Here is a 21,749-nt window from a genome sequence, read left to right on the forward strand (position 1 = left end):
TCTCAGATGGATCTACCCCTCCCTTAAGCTGCTGCAGCCTTTTTAATCCAGTGCAAAGGAGTCAAGCCCAGGTGAGGTTCTGCAAGTTTAGCGACGGGAATATCTCTGAGCATTTTCGAAATTCCCACTGTGTTGGCCTAACTGCTCCCACTCACTCAGTGGCAAAATCCCCACTGCTACCTGTGTAATAAAAGCAGCTAGGTCAATCCTGAGTGCTTCCAAAAAATCTATTTTCCACCTTAGTGGAAGAGGTGAAGTTAATCTGCAGTAAGATTAACCTCCTTAGTCTATTCACATTCCAAAATGATCACACTGGACAGTCAGCTGCTAAAAGAGGAGTCTGCAGTGATAAAAGAACTGAAATGCTTTAGCTGTATTTATGTCCTGATTATATCTCATTCCCCTTACAGATAATAGCTTCTGAATTTTTTAATAGTCAAAAAAGAGAGACCAAGGGCATAAGAGAGACTTTTTTTTTTAAAAAGATTCCCTTCCCGATAAGCAACACGAGACGTTTCTTTTTATAGACATCTTTACATTCCAGGTTTATTCAAGAAACATTACTTACAGGCACACACACTGCAGGTTTATGTTCCGTAGATCTTAAAAATGGTAAAACACTGGGAGAATGAATCAGTAATAACCCTAGCAAACAATGACAGTGAGGCTAAAAAAAAAAAAAAAAAAAGAGCGATTTCTTCTTGTAATATCAAAGTCCTGGATGTTTAAATCCAAAAATCTTTAATATTGAACTAAACCATTTACACCTAGAGCATTTGGTACAATGAGAGTCCATTAAAAAAGCCCCCACAACACAAGATGCGTAGAGCAGCAATTTACCTATACTTGATTTCTGTGACATGGATGGCAAGACATAGAAGTATCTGTACACCTGAAAAACGTCACATTGATGGACAAAGGAATCTTGTGCTTCAGTATTTTGACTGGAAAGTTTCTTTATCCAGCATGAAGTCTGCAAATCTCTGCTGGAGCTCCTTCTCTCGCTCCTGCTGGCGCTGCACATCTTCCTTTAGACACTAATACGGAAACAGAACGAATGACTGGTCAGTTCTCCCCCAAGTTGCACTAGCATAACCTGGACTAACTTGCACTACATTTGGTGCCCTGGAGAGTCGAGATCAACAGCTGGGATAGAAGAACTATTGGGTTTGTTTGGAGAGACAGGAACTGCTGTGCTGGATCAGAGCCAGGGACCTGTAGATCCAGGATCCTGTTACCAACAATGATCAGCACTAGATGTTTCACAGGAAGGTGCTGGAAATTCCTGCTAGTCAGATGTGGGATGCTCTCCCTGCTTCATTAGGTCACATCCTAATTCCTACCTGGATTCATTTAAGAACTCAATCATGACTGTATTATCCAATCTCTTTCTGAGTCCTGCTAAAGTTTTGCACTATGAATTCTACAGTTCAGTGAATGAATTCTGCAATTCAACAATGAGTTGTATAGAGAAAACTTTCCTTCTATGAGTTTCGCAACTGTTAGTGAAATTAGATCATACGATAGCCTGTTCTCATTCTAGTTCACACGGCTCAAAAACATCTCCCGAATACTGACTCCTACGTACTAAACTACCTCCTCTGCATGTATATGGCATCCATTCATCAGCGAGTGATGATGGATACTGCAGTTATTCTACTGGCTGGTGGTGCATTTTCTCTTGTGGCTGTAAAGACCCATATTAGACTAACAGGTCCTGCCATAATGGTCACAGATGTACATGGCATTAGGGGCTACTGTACCGACCAGCTGTTTCCTTCACTCACAGCATTTTTTGTCACGATGTTGGACTGCATCTATCTATCCTAGATAATGGCGAGAACGTCTAATGGTCACCACGTCCTATAAGGCTGAGTAAACATTAGCCCACAATGACACTGGAGCTGCTCCAAACTGTAGGGATTGTCAGTGACTAAAACTTAATTAGCAGGAGCACCAAGGTCCAGAGCAGAGCCATTCAAGAAGAGGAAGGAGTCTAGCCACTCAAGCATGACAGTAAGTCATGCTAGCAACAGTTTCCTTCAGACATCAAAATCTGGTTATTTAAGCACCACAGTAAAAAAGGGGGTATTTCTGATGATGGGACATGACCTGTTTAAATAAATCAATGATGCATTTGAGACTTCAAGACCACACAGTCTGCAGATTTTGGACAAAACAATTTGGAAAGGCTGCAGAAAGCTTGCAGCTTGTTGAGTAAAGCTTTCTGTTTAGATATGTAAATACATTCAGTGATCGGAAATGGTCTTAAATAGGCCCACTGACAATGCTTAACAAAACTGGGGGCAATTAGAGAATGATCTATAGTTTAGCACCAGCTGTTTAAAGCATGGTACAGAAAAGTAACTCCATACATGAGAGATGTATTGGTGATGATCCACCTTTCTTCCTTCCTAATGACTTCCATATACAGTTGGCTTTGTTGTAAAATCAAAGCAGGGTCTTTCTAATTGTTGACACTGCACACACACAGCTGGGTAGCTGAAAAAAAAAAATCAAGCTGTGTTCTTCCTGCTTCATACATCATCTCCTACTATAAAGCATTTGGAAATAAAATCTTAGCTGATTTTTTTTTCTCTAAATACAAGAGGGAGAAGAGAGTATGGCTGTTTTTCTCTTGCTTAATCAGCTCAGAATGCCACAAATCCCAATCCACCATTTTCTTATCCCTCTTTCCCACTTTTCCACAAAAGAAATCAGATAATAAGTTGAAAACTATCAGTTTGGGTCATTTGGTAGATCAGCTTTTGAAGCTAGCCAATGAACCTAGAAGCCAATTTGAAAACAAATCCCCAAAATGAGGCCCCTGCTACACATTACATTTATTGCACAATTAGCTGGTTAAATGTGCAATAAGTTTAGGCCAGCCACATGTGCAAACTAATTAACACACAATAAAAAATGTCTATCTTGGCTATAAACAGCGAACTAGCTACAAAGTTAGTGCTTGAAAATGCACAACAACTCCGGTTTCTACCCAGCTTTTATCTGACCGTGCAGCAGGCCCCTAAATTAACGCCAGGCTAATTTATTTCGGCTACAATCCAGGGATCAGTAGGACTTTGTCTTTTTAAATGACAATTAAAGCCAAAAGTTCCGGTGCTTTCCAATGGTCCAAGAATATCCTCTTTTCCCAAACTGTCACTGTAACGCTGCTTTTGCCAGACATCCTTTCCTACCGGAAACAGTCCTCACCAAATGGTTTTTTTTTTTTTTTTTTCCAGTTTCTAGCATTAATTGAAGCAGTTACCTAATTTCTAGTAAGATGTACTAACAGTAAAATACCCATTCTGTCATGGGTTATTCTACAACTTTGCTTGGTATTGAAATGTGACTGTAACCTTAATAAGGCTATACGAAGTTTTAACATTCGGAAAAAGAACACTTATTCTCAGCTGTGTAAACTGCCCAAGCTCCACTGATGTCCATGGAGGTACGACAGTTTACGCCAGCGTTATTTGTTCCGATATACTCTGCTAGAAACTACAGATAATGAGGGAACATTTAACCTATGCTAAATCTGTTAGATTACACATACACAAACAAGGACAAGGTGGGCAGGAAAAGCAAAAAAACCAGATTTGCCTGAGCTTTTAACGTTCAGAGGTTCTTGGATGTGACAGTGTGGGGCAACAAAAGGAGAAGCTGTCTTGGGTATTAGGGCTGTGTGAAGCTTTAGTTGCCGATTCGATTTGGTGGAGACTTGGCCTCATTAGGTGGCTAAATCTCCGTACCCGAACAGAATTAGGAGATCCTTTAATCTCTCCAATCAAACCGGAGCCCTCCGAATTGATTCGGAGATATTTGGAAAGATTCAGTGATTTGGATATAGACACAGCTTTAAATGTTTTTTCTACATACCTCAAGGTACCAGGCGTGGCTTGTGAACACTGTGCTGCTGGGGAGGATGGAGCATCCCACAGGAGCGCAGAGCGCACTTTTGGTAGCAGATCCGTAAGTGGATCAGAAGCACTTCTGGGTCTGCTAGGGAGTGCACAGGGGGGCCCCCAGTGCCCCCCTGGCTTAGCAACTGGTGCCCTCCAAGTCTAGGTGGCACCCAGGGTCCCCCCATGGCCAATCACCCAGCCGCCGGGGGGGGGCGGGGGTAGCAGAAACACGGGGAGGGCCCCTAGTGCACTTGGCAGCAGACCCAGAAATGGACCAGAAATACTTCTGGTCTACTTCCAGGTTGGCTACTAAGCATGTGTGCATGTGGAGATGTCTCCCACACTCCTGTGCGACGTTCCATTCTCCCCAGCACTGCCGCATTGACGAGCTGTGCCTGGTACCTCAAGGTACGTAGATAACACATTTAAAGCTGTGTCTATGGCCGAATCGCTGATTCTCCAAACTGGCATCAAATCTTCAGATTCAGATGAATCGAATCGGGGACAGTGATCTGAATCAATGAATCGAATCACTGTCCCTGATTTGGGCCGAATCCGAATCTGCCCCGTTTCGCACACCCCTATTAGGTAAGGCTAAGAACTTGATACTAATTTTTAAAAATACATCATGCAAAAAGTGAACACAGCTGAGTGGGAGCAATTGGATCCTGAGCAGCATCAACACATTTCCCCTTAGCCCCTGCAACTCTTCTCTCTCAGCCCATTAAAATGGCCTTTGGAAACTTACCTCCAATCTCCTGGGAATAGCAGCATCTTCATGCTTCTTTAGTTCTTCAAAGGTGCGAAGCTCTAGGTGAGCCTGTTCAATCTGGTCCCACAAATCATTTAACTGTTTGATGAGACCCATTGCCCGAGACTGGTAACCACCAAGCAAAATCTTCAGCTTTTTTTCCATTTTGGCAGCCCTCTTGGCTTCTGTCGTCATATGACCTCTATTTATCTGGAGAAAGGAAATCAGTGGGTGTATTATTCTTGCTGAATTGTGCTTAATATTTTAAATTTGTATAGTGCTATGCCATAACCTGAAAGATCAGAGGTTACTGGATTAAAACCCCAAAGCAAGTTTCCCCACTTAGAAACACAAGCATCACTGGGCTCCGTTAGTCAGCAATTGTCCAAGCCCCTGTGCTGAATGGGCAACCAAACCACTGCAGGCAAATCATGGCTAGGTACCAATCCCAGCTGCATGACTGGGAGGGAAATCTTCACGCCTATTAAGAGAAAATGGAATATAAGCAGGGACCTACTGACCTTTGATTTTTGCAGAAATCTCGACAAAAAAGCCTGACCCCCGCAAAAAAAAGTGTAGGGGCCATGAAAAGGTGTGAAATTGGCAGTGAAAAAAAAAAGAGCTGCAAAAACAGAAAAGGGCAGAAAGCGGTGACATCCTGAAGCATGGGGGAAGAAGATTTCTGTGGTGGAGCGTGGCAGGTGCCCCCCAACACCTATGACTGGCTAAGGGGCCCTGGTAGTTTCACCCCTTCTTGGAGATTGATCATCTGTTAATCTCTGGGAAGGGATGGGACTTCCAGGGCCCCTCAGCCAATCAGAGGCATGAGGGCCCTGCCATATTCTGATGCAATAATAGCGCCCAGCACGATGCTCGAATTGTACAATCAGGGTGTAGCCACCCCAAATTTGGTAGGTCCCTAAATATAAGAGACCAGTAATCTCCTTACTGTTTCATATTTCATCTGCACAGCCAAAGCGTTCAGCTTGCCCTCTGCATTACTAAAAACAAAACAACAAAAGAACCCCCCCCACCCCATAACAAAACCCCCAATGAGGAGCCTTAGAGCAGCTTCCTTAGAAGCATGTGGAAGTGTCAGCAACATTACCCCCACTTTACAGGGAAGTATATTGAAAAATATTATGCTGAAATGCTGTCCAAGGGTCACATAAGAGGTGGGACCAGAAGCCAAACCCAAAGCTCCCAATTAATCAAATATAGTAAATGGGGAAGGAAGCAAGATAAAAGGATGCCAAGACTTCAGAGCAACTTGATCATCTTTTGTGGCATCATCTCGATGAGTACCAACAGTGGTGCGCTAGGCTTAAACTCCTGATGGACTTCTAGCCAGGCCTGTTGCCACAACCCACAAGGGCAGGTTTCAATAAGTCCTAATACAGGCTACAAAATCCTGCCTTTGGGGAACAATGCAGGCAGAGAACCAGCCACAGTATGCTAACGTTTTCTAGGGGGAACAAAAGGCATCAGAACCTATCATGTATCCGTATCATGCCAGAGATAGCAGTGAGAGTGAGCCACCTGCTTTTTGGAGCAAATTTAACTAGACAGTCAAAGCTCTGAAGGCTCGTTAATAGCTATTCCAATCTAACAATATCAAAGAAATCCTTTAATGTTGAATCAAGTCAACTAGTAGCACTGGGAAATCTCTCTGAACAAAATCTGGGAGAGGTGTAGCATTTCACGTCTCTTCTTATGGACATATGGATTTACTTGTTGTTTTAGGCTTCTTTCATGGAAAACATCTTTTTTGCAAAGAGCATTGTACAAAAGATGCCAACTTCAATAAAGGGAGAAAGCCAAGGGCCTCAGAGGTTAGCTTCCCAGTATAAGGTGCATTAGACAGTGCAAGAGATGGGAGTAAAAGCTGCTTTAAATCAAGTAAATCACAAATATACACCTCAAAACAATAGCAGCGATGAGTCATTAAGGGGCTGATTTTTTTTAAAATCATAAGCTATGTTGGTAAATGTTATATTTACCAAGCATAAGAGCATTAAAACTGATTATCCAAAATAAAGATAATATTCACTGCTTTGTGCCAAGTTAATCCTGTGATCAGCCAATGCATTTTATTATCTAGGAAGATTATGCATAAGAAGATGGGTAAGGGACAGGGAGGAAATGATTTTTCTCAAGTATTCTATACAGTGTCAAATATAACCAGACACCAATATCTACACAAACTAATCATCACCACTGTGGTCACATGAGCCAGGTTTGCACAAAGCTGCAATTTTCCTCAACTCCTGCACTGCCCCAGTTTATTTATATGCTTTATTCTGGAACTAAGTTTGTGACTGAGATGGAGCAAGTCACATTACCAGCTTATGAGCTTATTTAAAACACAGTGTTAATAAGATGCATGTTACAAAGCAGGGATTCCTGAAGCATGGCCCACGAGCAACTTGTGGCCCATGAAGCATTTCTATGCAGCCTACAAAGGGACTTTTTATGGGCGGCTATTCTCGGCAGAGCTAGCCGATTGGTGAGGCTGTAGCCCTCAACTGCTTGGCAGTACCTGACCTTTGCAGCAGACCTACGATTCTTCTTACTGGAACTGGTATACATGAGACATGTAAGAGCTGCTGAACACTGCTAATTCGTTTTGTGATGTGGCCACCTGAAGCCTGTCCCACCCATCAGCAGGCCCCACCACAAATGAAACTTTGGGGACCCTTGCTACAGAGTCACAAGAGGACTCTAAGGGTGGGAAACTGCTAAAGGTAGGGGGAGACACGAGTGTTTTTGCTATCTGGCTTGCTGATCAATGATTAAACTGAACTGGATGGCTACAGTTTTCAAGGAGTGTTTGTGATGCACCTTTAAGTGATTCCAGGGTCCCTACAATGTAGTTTTCCTTTTCAACATCTGTATAAATCTGAATAAAATAGAAAGGTTCAGGGTACATGAGGTTACTTGCTGATGCAAAGCTAGGAAGGCTTTGAACATCCATGTGGTTAATATTGTTACTCCATCAACCAATGCAGCAATGTGGTAAAATGGGTCATTTTTCTGATTGCCATTATTATTTATACATTTCTAAAGACGCTTTTCATTTTAGCTCAAATACAATGTGATGGCAGCGTAGGCAAGTAGACTGACGGGCTCTGACATACATTTGATCTCAGCCAAAAGGCCAAATTCTACTTATACCGAAGAAGAACAGTATTATTAGGGGTTATATCTCCATTTTATGGATACAGTAAATGGGACAAAGAGACCATGAGAGTGCACAGTGTAAATCAGAAGTCCCTGGCATGGTCCCATAGTACTGGGTACAGGCTGGCTCCAAACAAACATTTACCCAAAGGGCCCTGACACTTGAGAGGTGCTGAAGGTGCCAGAGGTCCAAATTCAGGGCACAAAATAAAACTGGATTCTGATGAGATTCATATTAAAATATAATTCACCGAGTGAGTCATCATCCAATGGTCTAAGACCTCCAAAAGGTCAGAGGGGAATTTAAAGGCTCTCTATCGATCTGGATGTAGATTCTTATTCATATGTATATATACATACTTAAGCTGATTTTGTTTGTGTAGCCCTAGCTCTTCTACTCTGTTCCTTCCCTAGTTAAAAGATGCTCCACTACCATAATATAACAATGTCTCCTATGGCTAAACCACCCTCCCAAACCTGAGACAGAAGTAATATCCTTTTTCCTCTTCCTTTCCTGGAGAGAGAAACATGCCTCCTCCACAAACTAGAAGGCTCTGGGACCCCGTAGGAAGGTCAAAGGGAGGTCTCAACATTCGTAACAAATACTGCTTATTAAAAATTGCTGACTGCTGCATTAATGCCAACAACTGCATATAACTTTAGTTCAAGCTTTGTAAAATTTTAAGGCTCAAATGCCAGGCTAAAATTCCAGACAGTTATGGAGAGGTATGTTTAAACACTAGTATGCATTCTTTACCTAAAATTGAGAAATAGATTTCAGTAAAGTCTGACAACTGATTCTCCCCTGAACTATCAGGAAAATTACAGATGTTTGGAGGACTTCTTTGCAAAGTGAGTTGTTTCCAGGTACATCTGCAAATTGGGCAGGAACTGTTCTCTCTCAATTCTCATGTTTTTTCCTACATATGGGCAGTGCTTTTTTCATTGTAAGCTAAAGCAAGGATGCTCTCAGGGATATCATCACTTGCAATCCTGAAAACAACAGCACACATCTTTTTCCACTACTGCAAGATCTACTAGTAAGATACAGGTGAAGAACTAAGCAGGAGGGCATGGGGGGGAGAGGCAACTGCTATATAGCCTGAAAAGGCCGCAGTCGAGGGGAGACAACTTTCTTAATATTCTGGGGACTCAGGCTATCACCACAAAGCTCTACCAACATGAAGCAGCTTACGTTCAACACTTCCAGATGGTGGAACATGAGTCAGAAGCGAGTCAAACTGTCCCACGTAGCTGGGGTCTGCCTGTTGCTGCAAGCTCAGGAGTTTTGTCTGAACATACTTTGAAGGGACCCATTTCCATGCCAAGGAGCACAGGGCTGAAAACAGCCTCCTGGGCCACTGAATTTCGTCCCCCACATTTGCAGGCGATCGTTTACACAAAGATTCCTAAAAAACCTCGCTTCAAATGCCCACATGCTACAGCTATAGCACACAAAATCAGAAGCACTGAAAACTCCCAAATCCATGCCATAGGCAAGGGGCAGGGGAAACAAAGACAAGGGGAGAGAAATAATTAGATAATATGTGCAGGTCTCAGACAGAGGACTCTGACCAGTGTTTCAAAGGAAAGCCCCTTCCCCACAAACTCCTTTGCTATTGTGATCTGGGGAGATCTGGCTGAACACAGTCCAACTCGGTGAAGAAGAGTCTTGGGGTTAAGGTACTGGACCTGAACTGGATTTGTTTCCCAGCTCCTCCCTACGCTCCCCAGATGGCTGCCAGCAGATCAACCACTCCATGCCTCAGGTTTTTTATCATCTTTCCTGCCACTCTTCTGTCCATCCTGCAGACTGGAAAGTCTTTGGTGTAGGGCCTATCTGCTACTTCATTGCTGGCAAAATGGTCTCTGAGCTACTGTAATACAAACAATCATGGGATTAAATAGTCTTCCAGGTCAAAACAATGCAGACTTCAATCTTTAAAAGTAGACTGTCTATATTAACACCTGCTTAGCTATTCACCACCACGCCTCAATATGGCTTAATGCATAATTTTGGCACTTTCCTATCACGCTATAGATGACGGTTTCCTAACAGAGCTCAGATGCAAAGGCCGTTAGGAAAACAGGGTGCTGCTCAAGAGTGTCAAAGAAGACCATTAAAAATCACATAACTCTCAAGTGATGTCAAAATTAAGTCTGATTTACTTGGGCATCCTGATTTTTACAGAAAGAAGGAAAAAAAAACAAACACCACTCATAAATGTCCCCTGAAGTGAGCTATGGCTGTATATAACTGCAACCCAGAACTAAAATCAGATCAAATGTGCACATGAGAAAAGGCCAGTCTATGTTTTTTGCTCCTATTTAAACCAATAATTAGGAGGGCCGGAGGGTGAACTACTATTTTGCGCTTTAATAAGTGGATTACATCCCACCATTGTCTATTAACACTTGTGACAGGCTACGCCTCCTTGATAGTTTCTCCAAGACTACAACTAATAACTCAAGAACAGTCCCAGTGGAACATGCTGCTCAGTAGAGGGATTATTATGAACAGCCTCCAAGTTTCACAGCACTTTTTGGTAGGACTGAGATTTTAAATCAACTGATACAAGACTTGCAGAAAAGCAAAACAAAACAACAACAATACTTGGAAGTAAACGGTGCCTTACCTGGTATCAGTGAACAAACTTGGGATTCAATTCTTTGAAAATGGTGATCCGATTAATTAAACATTTTATACATTTTATCAGAGGAAAAAGCTGACAGGAGTTAGATCTGACCAAGTAGATTAGTAGTGGTTGTGACTCTAGATCCATATAGATCACAGCTCTTTCTAATGTCCTCTGGTGGAAATTATTTGCTAGAATGGCAGCATATCAATTATCCCTCTCCGCCTTAACAAGAGTTGGAGGCATACCTTAGAAAAGTGCCATTTTGGTGATGGCAATGCTTTAGGTTCTTTTCCTATATTTAACTTTTTTGAAGCTTTTCCCCCTGTTATATTTGAAGTTTCTCAATCTCCTCCCAGTTCAGGCATATCCTACAGGCATCTCTCTCTATGGGCCTTTTCAACTCGTGGGGTTCTAGACTTTGCAATTAAAAACCCACAGTAAAGCATCTCTCGAGAGTGGCACAACTCTGACCCCTGGGAGAAATTTCATGGCTCCACTAGCACAAAGTGTACACGCTGTAGCAGATCAGTCTGCCGTACAAACCTAGGAATCAAAGTGTTCTTTCTGACCATGGGCTCATAACTAGCATTTGGAAGAGTTTACTGGTCCCAAATGCAGCGAGTCTTGTATGCCTAAGAAGTATTTCAGTTCCTGGTAAATCAAGGGATGTGCCTCTTTAAACACACAGACTGCTCTAACTTTCATGTGGTGTTGTCATCCCAGAAAATCCTAACCTGACTGTAATGGCCATTAGCCGAAAACAGTAACTGGGGAGTAATACATGCATATTTATGACCTTTGCATTGGATAATCAGGTACTAATGAGGATGAGCTCTACAGAAGGACCCTTAGATAAAGCAGCTTTGGGAAACTAGAGGTCTAATTCTTTCAAATGGTCAAAAATGCTCTGTCCTTGTGATAAAAGGTGTCAAGATCATATGGAAATCCCTGTGTATATGTATGTGGGGAGAGGGGGGTTACCAAAGAAATACATTTATTTGTCTGTACTTGTATGTTATTAGTACAAGACAGAAGCCACAAGAAAAGGTTGAACCTAGGAGCTTTTGAAAAGAGTCAATCCTCAGCATAAAAAAAAAAAAAAAAAAAGGCAGAATGGCAGCAAATCCCTACATCAGTAGCAATCTGGGCCTATGCAATGTGTATTCTAGGATACCTGGGAGAGGGCAGGACAGCTGCAATATCCTGCACTAATTAACATTTAGTTCTACTGGTACTAAATGTTAGAGGCGACCTCAGGCCACTGATCATTTTGATTCTTGACAGAGTATAAGTTGATGCTTAGGGGTCAGAGTTTGAACATCCTTTGATGATAAAGAGCTCTGTCAGGGCTAAGTATGATTATCTTGACTTCTAAAGACATGGGTACCCAGTATGAATTGTCCTTTTAAATTTGTAAGCAAAGTTTACAAAAACAATACTCAAGGCAACAGCAATGGTTGAAAACTGAACAAAGTTGACTCAACACAGCACCTCTCAAACATTAAAGCCTATAAGAATGTCAGCCCTTAATCAGGCAGCAGCATGACCCAACAGGCTAAATATGTAAATTGAGAACATCTACATTCCTGGGATGGCCAGTGGTAGGCGACATGACTTCCTCTCCGACCTCTCTGTGCCCCCAGCTGTTTTACGGCACCTAAGTAATACTTCCCACACAAGGATCTCAATAAGTGAAATGTTCATATACTGTGTGGCATGTTCAAAAGCACTCTGAAATTAGTGGGCATTTGTACTGTTTGCGCCACAGTACTGGGAGCTTTTAAAAGTGCCCAACGCTGTGGCGCATGCAGTTGTATAAGTGGCGAGACATGCATCAGCGCTGAGAATGTGGCAGCGGCGCACTTTTGAACGAAACACATCCAAGGTGATTTAGTTCAAAAGCGCATGGCCGCCATTTTCTGCAAGCTGATGTGCATTTCGCCACTTATACAACTGCATGTGACACTGTGCAGTGCGCGCCAGCTCATATGCGGAGCAGACTCAATTAACCAAGTCTGCTCTGCCATGCCGGATCTCTGGCACACTGGAGCACAAAAATGTATGTGTATAAATGAAACATATTTCTAGCCAGTTTCCAAAACTTGCTTGACTAGCAGTTTGTGAAAAAATACCGGTAAAGTCTTAAGAGAGCTGCTTCTTTTGAAACAGAACCGGATTTGCCTCTCCCTGGGTACACTCCTTGCCCCCAAACTGATCTGGGCTCTCATGGATCTGCACAGACCAGGGCAGGATGGTGGCACAAAGAGCTGATGACTGCAAGGCTTTGGCTTTGAGGGAATGACAAGAATACATCTCAAATCTTCAACTTCAGCTGGAGTCTGGTGGGCAACTGAGAAACTTTCCAGGCTTGTAATATGCGAAGAGACAGAGCTCCAGAAGCATCCAGCATTCAAGACTTCAGCCATTCAAATGCTGAACAGGAAGGACTGTTGCCTTTGTTGTGTTATAGAGAGAAGCAATAAGAGTACCGGTTCTGTAGCCACTTCCTGGCCATGCTTTAGGAACATAAACCTGAACAGCAGGCCTGGGAGGTAGGCACAATGCCCATTTTAATAGCTGAGGAACTGACATAAAAAGAGGTTAAACCTTCTCAAAGCTGGGTATTGAACCCTTGGGGATCTCAGGACTCTGGACCCAAGACTCTGCCCTGCCAAGACATTTCCCCGTTGTGGGTAAAAACGATTCTTGGCAGCAGAATCTCTTCTTTTGACCTTTTCAGCACTCCCCAGTCCACACGTGGTGATGGTGGCAGCTTCATTCCTAGCAAATGCTTCCAGTTTCTAAACATAAGAGAATGCTGCCCATTCAGCGCTGGTTCTGTTTTTCTGACAGGAGTTTCCATTACAGGTACAGATGGTTCCTTTGGGATTTGCCTGACACTTGTGTAGCCCACAAGAGCCTAGGAAGGAATGTGTCTATCATGCTAAGTGTCCATGGGATGATGGATTACATATAAATGGAAATTCTGCCAATTCAGCTTTACTGGGTCCTACAGGTAACTGAGTGTTTAGATTATAAACATTTGGCAGCGGAGACCTTTGATGAATTTGTGTCTTGATGTGAGATTTTTCTGCTCCTAACTATGCCTGTTCTCAGTGAAACGAACAGGCGAAACACCTTCCCCCCCTCTTTTTTTAAAGCCAAGCACAGTCAGCCCGAAGGAAACTGTGGATGCAGATAGCATAACCAGGTTTGAAAGGGATTAGAAATTCATGGAGACAGGTCCACTGGGAAATCTTAAACAGAAATGTCAGGGTGTATTGTTTGGCATCAGTTAACCCAGGGGTGACCAACCTGTGCCACAGGTGTCAAAAATAGATCGGACAACTGATGGGCTAACATTCGCACTCATCCTCCTGTCTGCAGACCCTGCAGCTGGCTCCTAGTTCCCCACTCCTGTGAGGTTGGGCGGGGTTGGTAAAGATTGGGGAGGGGTCCACCAGCACAGTGGCAGATAGATAGGGCAAGAAGCAGAAAGCAAAGCAGCAAAATGAGCAGGGTGCACAGAGCTGGGAGCAGAAAAAGGAGCAGCAGATCAGGAAGGGGAAGGAGATCAGAGTGGCACCTAAGGACGGTGCAGGGCTAATTTGTGGTATACTTAACAAAAAGGTTTGCTTCTACTGGGTTAACCAATGATGGCTGATGCCAGGAAAGGTATGACAAGGAATGGATGACTCCAGATATACCTTATTCATAAACTCTTCCTTTAAGCATGGAGCTGTGTTGTTTGGCCCACAAAGTTCCCCAAAGGGGCCAGAAATTTGGAGGTGGCGGGAGTGGGGAAGGGACCCACAGCTGAAATCTTGGGTATGGGATCCTGTTGGGAGAGGGTGGAGAGGAGGAGATGAGTGATGGCTGTATTAAGACCTGCGACTGATGCCACTCACCCTGCCACCACCTTGTCCAGATCTAGCCTGCCAGGCAGGGTGGAGATGGACACCCCTGCTCTAAACCATCTAATACTTGCCACACTTGGAGACAATACGCTGGGCTAGATACGCTGGGCTAGATGGACGATGCGTCTGATTTAGTACGCACTTTTTATGTTCTTAATCTTTTCCTCTCTAGGCAACTCTATATTTATCACAGTGGAAGTTAAGTTACAAAGAAATTTAACCTCACCATGTTGCTAGTTGTCACCGCGCTGATTTCTCAGTTATTCCATCTGAAAACTTTCTTGAAGTTTTAAACTTTAGAGAAGGTAAAAACTGTCTCCAGGAAAACCTGGGGCAGCACTGAACGTACAGTGCAACCCACAGACAGACTCTGGCTTCCCACAAAGTTAATTCAGGTGAACTCAGCTGTGTAGAGGAACAAAAACCACTCTTCTGGTCTGGAAAGCTTGTTTGCCTTGTTCATTACTATAAAGCAGCAACCAATACAGCCTGAGTGCCCTGCGCTTACACAGCATGGGTTATTTGCAAATCTGACTACGCGGAATGGGTAACTCATTTACTGGGCTTTGTGTATACAATGTAACTAGAGTTTCCTCCCCCACAGACTCTGAATAATGTTTATAATTTAGCAATCAACTGAAATGACAACATATCTGCCACAATGGAAATACAACATTTGTGTTCCAAGCCTACGCTGCTTTGTCTTTGAAGAGAGGGTTCATACTGCCTGCAGAAAGTTATGGAGATCCAAATACAGCTGACTTGCTCAAAAGATGATGCTACCATCTCACATTTTAGCTAACGTGACACTTTCCTGCTCCAGAATCCTACAAACCCGAGATGTAAGGGGTTAGAAATATTATCTTCTGGGGGAAGGAATATGATATTTTGTTCGGAGTACATCAGCCAAGGTGCTAGGAACCTCTTTTGATATTACACTGAGACCAGATGCCTTTCAGCTTAGTCTTAATCATCTCTAGAGGAAGGGTAACCTCATGAGGAAGAGACATAAGGCTGAGAGTTGGAAAACTCAGTGCTTTGCTTTGCTCTTCCCACATGGCCCAGGTCTATTAATCTGTGTGTTACATATGGGGAAAACTGAGGTACACAAAGATGGGGGCTATTCATCTCAACAAGGTGTTGAGAAGATAATTCAGGAATGCTTTTCAAATGCTCTTAAGGTCCACAAACTAAAGTTGCAGACACAGAAGTGCAAAGTGATAACTGAAAGAAAAAACAGGTTTACACATTAGAACCGTTGTCATCATGCATTTTTTTCTGCATTTTTCATCATTGCTAATTATGCCTCGATAAAGATATCTTGCTCAACAGCAGCTCTTTATGCTCAGTAATGGCATAAACTGTTTGTGATATCACACTCTCTCTTACAGAAGTAAACATTATATTAAAAAACCCCAACACTGCTGTCACTAAATCAGTCTATACAAAAAACCCCTTTGTCCATGCCATAAATCTACCTGGTAATCTCTGAGCAGTGAAAACAGTGCTAGGAATCACTGGGCTTTATCACATTAAACCTGCGGTGTATTAACAGTACCATACAGAAAAATTACAGTGATGATCTAGCGTACAGCTGCCTCTAGGCAGTGTTGTTAAGCCTAAATTATTCTTTGCACTCGATTTTAGTGCAGTTTGAGGGTTTAATGACATCCCAGAACGCCGACCAATTTTGGATCTTGCTGCTAGCAAACTCAAACCACCTGCAATTCCTACTCATCTCAGAGAAAGTGCAAGCCAGTATCTTAGTTTGTTATTGGCGGGGCTAATACTACCTGCCTATCCCATTGTAAGACCATGATTTCACTTGCTCATAAAACTATGCTAAACTTTAACCATTTGGGGTACAATTCTCTGCGCTGTATGTTGGTCTTAAGAAGACCAACGCAGCCAGCTATTTCTGAGACAAAGATTGTGAAAAGACATCCTTTTAACTCTAGTTAAAAAAAAAAAAAAAATTCTGATGACCTTTCTTTGAAAAGCTCTAGCACTCCATGTGAAACACCACAAGCTTGAAATTTATCTGGAGATGGTTTATGGGTCTAGGATGGGCTGCCTGCTGTCCTTTGACCTAAATATAAATGATTTTAAAAAACCCGAAGAACAAAAACCTAACAGTTCACACACCTGCTTAGTTGAAACCTCAATCCTAACAGCTAAATTCCCCCCATATTCCATCTGCATTGAACGTTGTTCAGCCCTACACTGAGCCAGGGCTCCCTCTGCAACTGCAGCTCTTGGATCAGACCATTAGGGCAGCACAAACTGCAACTACATGATCAGAGCTGGTCAGGGACCACTGCAATCAGCAGCCATAGAACTGACTTGCAATTATCAATTTCCCAGCTGCTATTTTTATAGTGATGTGGAAAGAGTATGAGCCAAGGTAAACCTTGCCTCTCTGGGATGCTGCAACCCCTGTTAGGTGTCTCTTGGTTAGCTGAACTAAGAGTAGAGAAACTCTCTCTCCTTGTGCTATTACTGTCTCTCCTGCTGGGCCAAGCCAGCACAAAGGAGGAAACTCCTGGATTCAAATACTTACCAGAGACCAGAGTCAGACCTTGGCAGTGATAGTAGGGGGGCAGGGGGTTAAAAATGGATTAGGATAACAAATCAGAGAACCAAGAAGTAGGGAACTGAGCTGTGCAGAGAGATTCTTAATTAAGAAAACTTCAGCCGGAAGCCAGTAGATAGGAGATGCTAAGGAGGACAGATACTGGTTTGACAAAGAGACTAGCACAAGAAACTGGAGGTGCACATGGAAAGATTTTAAATGAGGACCCTGGGGACTAGAAGCCAGTGAGGATGGGGAACCATGAGGCAGGTAAACTGAAAACAGCTGGGTCAAAGGACTGGGGATAAGAGGATTCAGAAAGAAACTTGAGCTTTCTAGGCGAGGAGGTTGGGACTACAATGAGCAGCCTCAAACATACAGGTTAGGGCTGTCTAAGGAACGACAATGGGACTCCAATGAAGAACCAGGAATGGGGGGAAAACAGAATAAGGAAAGACTGGAGAAGACAAGACATCTGGAGAAGTGGACATACCAAATGCACAGCCACAAGAGGACGCTATTCTCCAGAGCCAGAAATTACATCCACGGTTATGGGGTCTCACCATTCCTCTGCTCCTTATATAGATGTAAAAACCCATGGGCACCATGCATGTCTCTCAGCTGGTCCACAGAGGATAACAGCTTACTACTGCCAGCAGTTACGTTGTTAACTCAAGAGGCAAAGATCAGCATTGTGGACCAAGAAGTTTCATTGCTGCTGATAACCCACGCGAGTGCTAACATTTTTGGTTGGGTTTTTATTAAAATCTACAAATCCACACACATAAGGATGTGAAGCCAAGTACTCAAAAATAAAAATGCCAAAATGAATTAATGCTGTCCCTTTGCGCACATTCATTTATGATAGTCTTTAATGACATGACAACATCCTATTTTTCCAGCAGATGCTACATGGGTCAGACCCTGCTAAGAGGATGATACGGGGCTGTACAAGGAAGAAGGCAGCTGTCCGTAGGACTCCCTCCTTCTTCTGTTGTATAAGCTGGAAGGCATGAGGCAAAGGCCATAGATAAAGGAAGGGCTGGGGTTAAGACAGCTGAAGAATCAGCTTTTATCCCTATTTCTGTTGTAGAACTCCTACATGATGCCACTTGCTCTGTAAGTTGTCATTACTAGTATGTGTCTTATTTCCTGAGTGTTTGAGATCCTGGAGCATGATTTGCAGAAGCGGCATGCACTCACAGGTGCAACGGATATCAATGGGAGCTGGCTTTGAACACATATAATGCTGTATACAATTGTGTACTCTGAAAGAAGGTCGGATGCTGGTCAGCTCAAACTATGAACCCAAAATTAGTGGACAACTTTGACTGTAGCCTGTGCTTTAGCTCCTTACCTGTCAAACAGTGTATTGGGGGGGTGGGAGGGACCTCTTTATTACAGTGGTGTTGTAAATACAAGATCCATCAATGTCTATGAAACCTTTAGAGACTACAGTGGTGAGCACCACAAAAATGCCTAAGGAAATGACTAATTCTATCTTTAGAACAGGTTTTGTTCAGCATGCAGTAAATAAAGCATCAGGTCACAGACTGAAAAGTGAAAACTACGGGAGCCCAATCCATAATGCGTACTGAATGGGCCTGTGGAAAAAGCAGAATGTGATCATGAATTAAAGACTGGTTTTGGAATAACTATGTATAAGAAGTCAAATTAGAATGGCATAGGCAGCCTTAATTCTGACATTTTAAAAATCTTTTAGTAGTTAATTTGTCCATTTTAATAGTGTTTGTTTCATATAGCTGTGTGCATGCCATATTTAATTTCAAAGATTATACACATTTGTATACAAATTAGATGCAGCCGACCAGTCTCTGGCATGATGCAACCCTTGTCACCAAGAAGGCTGGGTGCCTCTGAACTAAGATATACCTTTTATAAGAAAAATATTGTACAACAGAGGGTATAAATTGGAGCATTAACAAGTCATCCGTTACTGTCACAGGCAAGCAGTGCAAAGCATTACACAGAGCAACACTGCACTCTGCTGGGAGACAATGAATATAACAACTGCAATGCTCCCCAATAAGGGCTTGCGATGTTGAATTCCCTGGAACTCAGCAACTTACAGCCCAATCCTATAGCTCTTACTCGAGCAGAATGCCCATTTAGATAATCTTCTCAATTAGCAAACAGTTCACACAACAGATATGCTCATTATCATCTTCTCTGGTGCTGCCAATCTAAGGGTATTCAATACCAGAAAACAAATTCAATACCAGAAAAACAGGTTGTGCTGTTGCTAAACCCTGAAGAACTTAAAACTTTTAACTACAGAAAAACTGCAGAATTTAGAGAGATACTTTTAGAAGAAAAAAATATATTGGGTGGGGGAGGGAGGAAGATCAGGTGTAAGTGCTACTAACATGTATTTATGAAAATAATCAATCCAATTTTACTTTGGACTATTGATGCTCCTAGAGTTAATGTGTAAGGGCAACTTTACATGTGCTCTAGGGTGGGGTGCTTTAATTAAAGCAGCTCCCACAGTGTCTTGTGTATTCAGCACCGGACACTTGGAAACAGCCACAGGGGGGTGCTTTAACTAAAGCTTGATAACTGAGCTTTAACTAAGTGCCCCTGCTGTTATTTTGAAGCACAAGGAAGTAGAATACATGGACACCGAGGCTAACTAGTATACTCCAACAGACTTGATTAATCAATTCAGCTCCGATGTGTTGACAATTAGCACCCTTCAGAGCAAGTGTTGGGCATGTGTATAGGTGCCCTAAGGTGCCACCCTGCCCTGCCTTCTGCCTGATTTCAGACTAGCACAGCTAACTACCTCTTGCTATTAATGCTGTGTATATTCTACACTTGCCTGCATATGTCAGTGTCTTCTGCAAAGCTTCACTGATAGATGCTACTGAATAGTTTGTATTACTTTTTCTATTTAGAATAACATAGCCCCAGCCTCTCTGTCCATCAGGATACCTCAGAGTACTGGGAATTTGCTCTCTTTCGTAAGAGTGAAAGATTTTGTTGCGAGGTGGATTAACATTTGGTTTATTTCACAGGAGAAGAGAGCTGGAAAGAAAGACTAAAATGAAAGGAAAGTTATTGCTTTGCATATTAAGTGAAGGAGGAAGAGCTTTCAGGGAAACTTTGTAGCAAGAAAGAGAGCACGAGAACAAGAGAGAGAGAAGGATCTGCCAAGACAGAATGTGAAAAACTGAGCGCAGAGAAGAGATGTAGGCAGGGGAAGAAGCAGGTGTGCACAGCCTTCAAGCAGATTTTATTGCCAAGTTAAGAGGAAGGCAATGAAGGACTTCATAGGAGCAGCATAAACCAGCAGGTGGGTTGGCCCCCACCCCATGGAGCATTTAACTATTGTAGAATGGCAAATTCCCACACTCTGATCGACCATATGTTGCTGCATGTTCTTGTAGTAAAGCTTCTTTTCTTCTCTATAAGGAGCTCTTTCTCCTTTTTGACTGGGGTAATCTCTTGCTATTTGAAAAAAATAACCTTTCTAAATTTTCTTAATATACTTATAGGGCTAGACTCTCTGGCTATGACTAGAAGTAACTTTGAACCATCTCAAAAAGGGAAAGAAGAGCTGCCCCTCTACACTGCACATCAGATTAACTGTTACCTCCGTATGCTCTCACAGCAATGCAAAGGAGCTAAAATTGCTGCCAACTGAACCCTGAAAAGAAACAGGACTAAGGTCACAACAGTTTTGCTACACCTGTATGGTTAAAGGACCACAGGGACATTATAGTTACCTCATACAGGACGCAAGAATTAAAATTAGAGAAGGTAATTTAAACGCTAAAGAATCTTTTCAAGTCCCTAGGAGAGCTCCTTGATGGTCTTTTTTACTGCAATCCCAACTGTGAGGCATGAATAATTTATCCAGTAGTCTGCCACTAATTACCAAAACGAACAAAGAAAGCCAAGGTAAAAAAAATGTAAGTGCAAAAGTGGAAAAGTTATACTAACCTCAAGCCTCTTTTCAAGAGACTCTATTCTGTCTTTTTTGCTGGCCAGGTTTGCTCGTGTGTATCGGTTCTGTCCAGGCAGGTATAACACCTGGCTGTAACATTCTTCCCACACCTGGTTATAAGCTTCACTAGAGAGCTCTCCATGCCCCATTCCTTGCTTTACCACCTCCATCTCTTGGGCCAACAGGTCTTGAGCCTGTTAGGAACAATGAGATAAATTACAACAATAAGATACAGCATGAGGCAATTTCTCATTACCTCCATCATGCAATTAAGAGAGGTCATTGCTCTCGTTACAAAAATCTTCTTGTTAGCATAACCTAACTATGAAGTTTAACACAGATGTTATGCATTTTAAATGAATCCCAGGAAAAGGGCTACTCCTACTGAAGTTAGCTCCTCATTTCAAGCAGCTTGACCAGTCCTGATATTGCACTCTGCTGTCCTTTGCAAAAGCAGTGAAACATCTCAATCTGACTGCAAGAGATAAAAGCAATTTGTTCAAGAGGGAGAAGGGCAGGTATTCTAGCAGCTGCTCTATCGGACAGAAATAACCTATTTCCTTTTGCTTCTCAATTTCAGAAGAGCTTGGGAAAATCCATGCAGGGAAGACTATGCTGTTCATAGCTAAAAAATACATTTTGACAGAGGAGGACACAACCAAATGGGGACACAACTAATACCAATCATGCAGGACAGTGTGTGCCTGCGTCTCCAAAGAGATCTTTGATATTGCAGAAGCCTGCTCTGTTATACTGGCATAACTCTATGGATCAAACTGGTATAATGGAGAGGTCAGTCCCGGTCTCAGGAC

General features: G+C 42.6%; 1 protein-coding gene across 1 annotated transcript in view; it reads right to left on the reverse strand.

The window, feature by feature from the left end:
• Nucleotides 1–325: 325 nt before the first annotated feature.
• The window catches only part of CDC5L (cell division cycle 5 like), a 45,841-nt gene continuing 24,417 nt past the window's right edge, over nucleotides 326–21,749 (reverse strand). The window contains exons 14-16 of the mRNA XM_019537142.1: nucleotides 20,934–21,131; nucleotides 4,657–4,869; nucleotides 326–1,037 (exon numbers count right to left, since the gene is read on the reverse strand). Of these exons, the coding sequence (XP_019392687.1) occupies nucleotides 933–1,037; nucleotides 4,657–4,869; nucleotides 20,934–21,131 (516 nt within the window). The 3' untranslated portion in view covers nucleotides 326–932. The remainder of the gene's footprint in view (nucleotides 1,038–4,656; nucleotides 4,870–20,933; nucleotides 21,132–21,749) is intronic.

The sequence above is a fragment of the Crocodylus porosus genome, unplaced genomic scaffold (assembly GCF_001723895.1).
Source record: "Crocodylus porosus isolate Cpor-Errol unplaced genomic scaffold, CroPor_comp1, whole genome shotgun sequence".
NCBI classification, from domain to species: Eukaryota; Metazoa; Chordata; order Crocodylia; family Crocodylidae; genus Crocodylus; species Crocodylus porosus.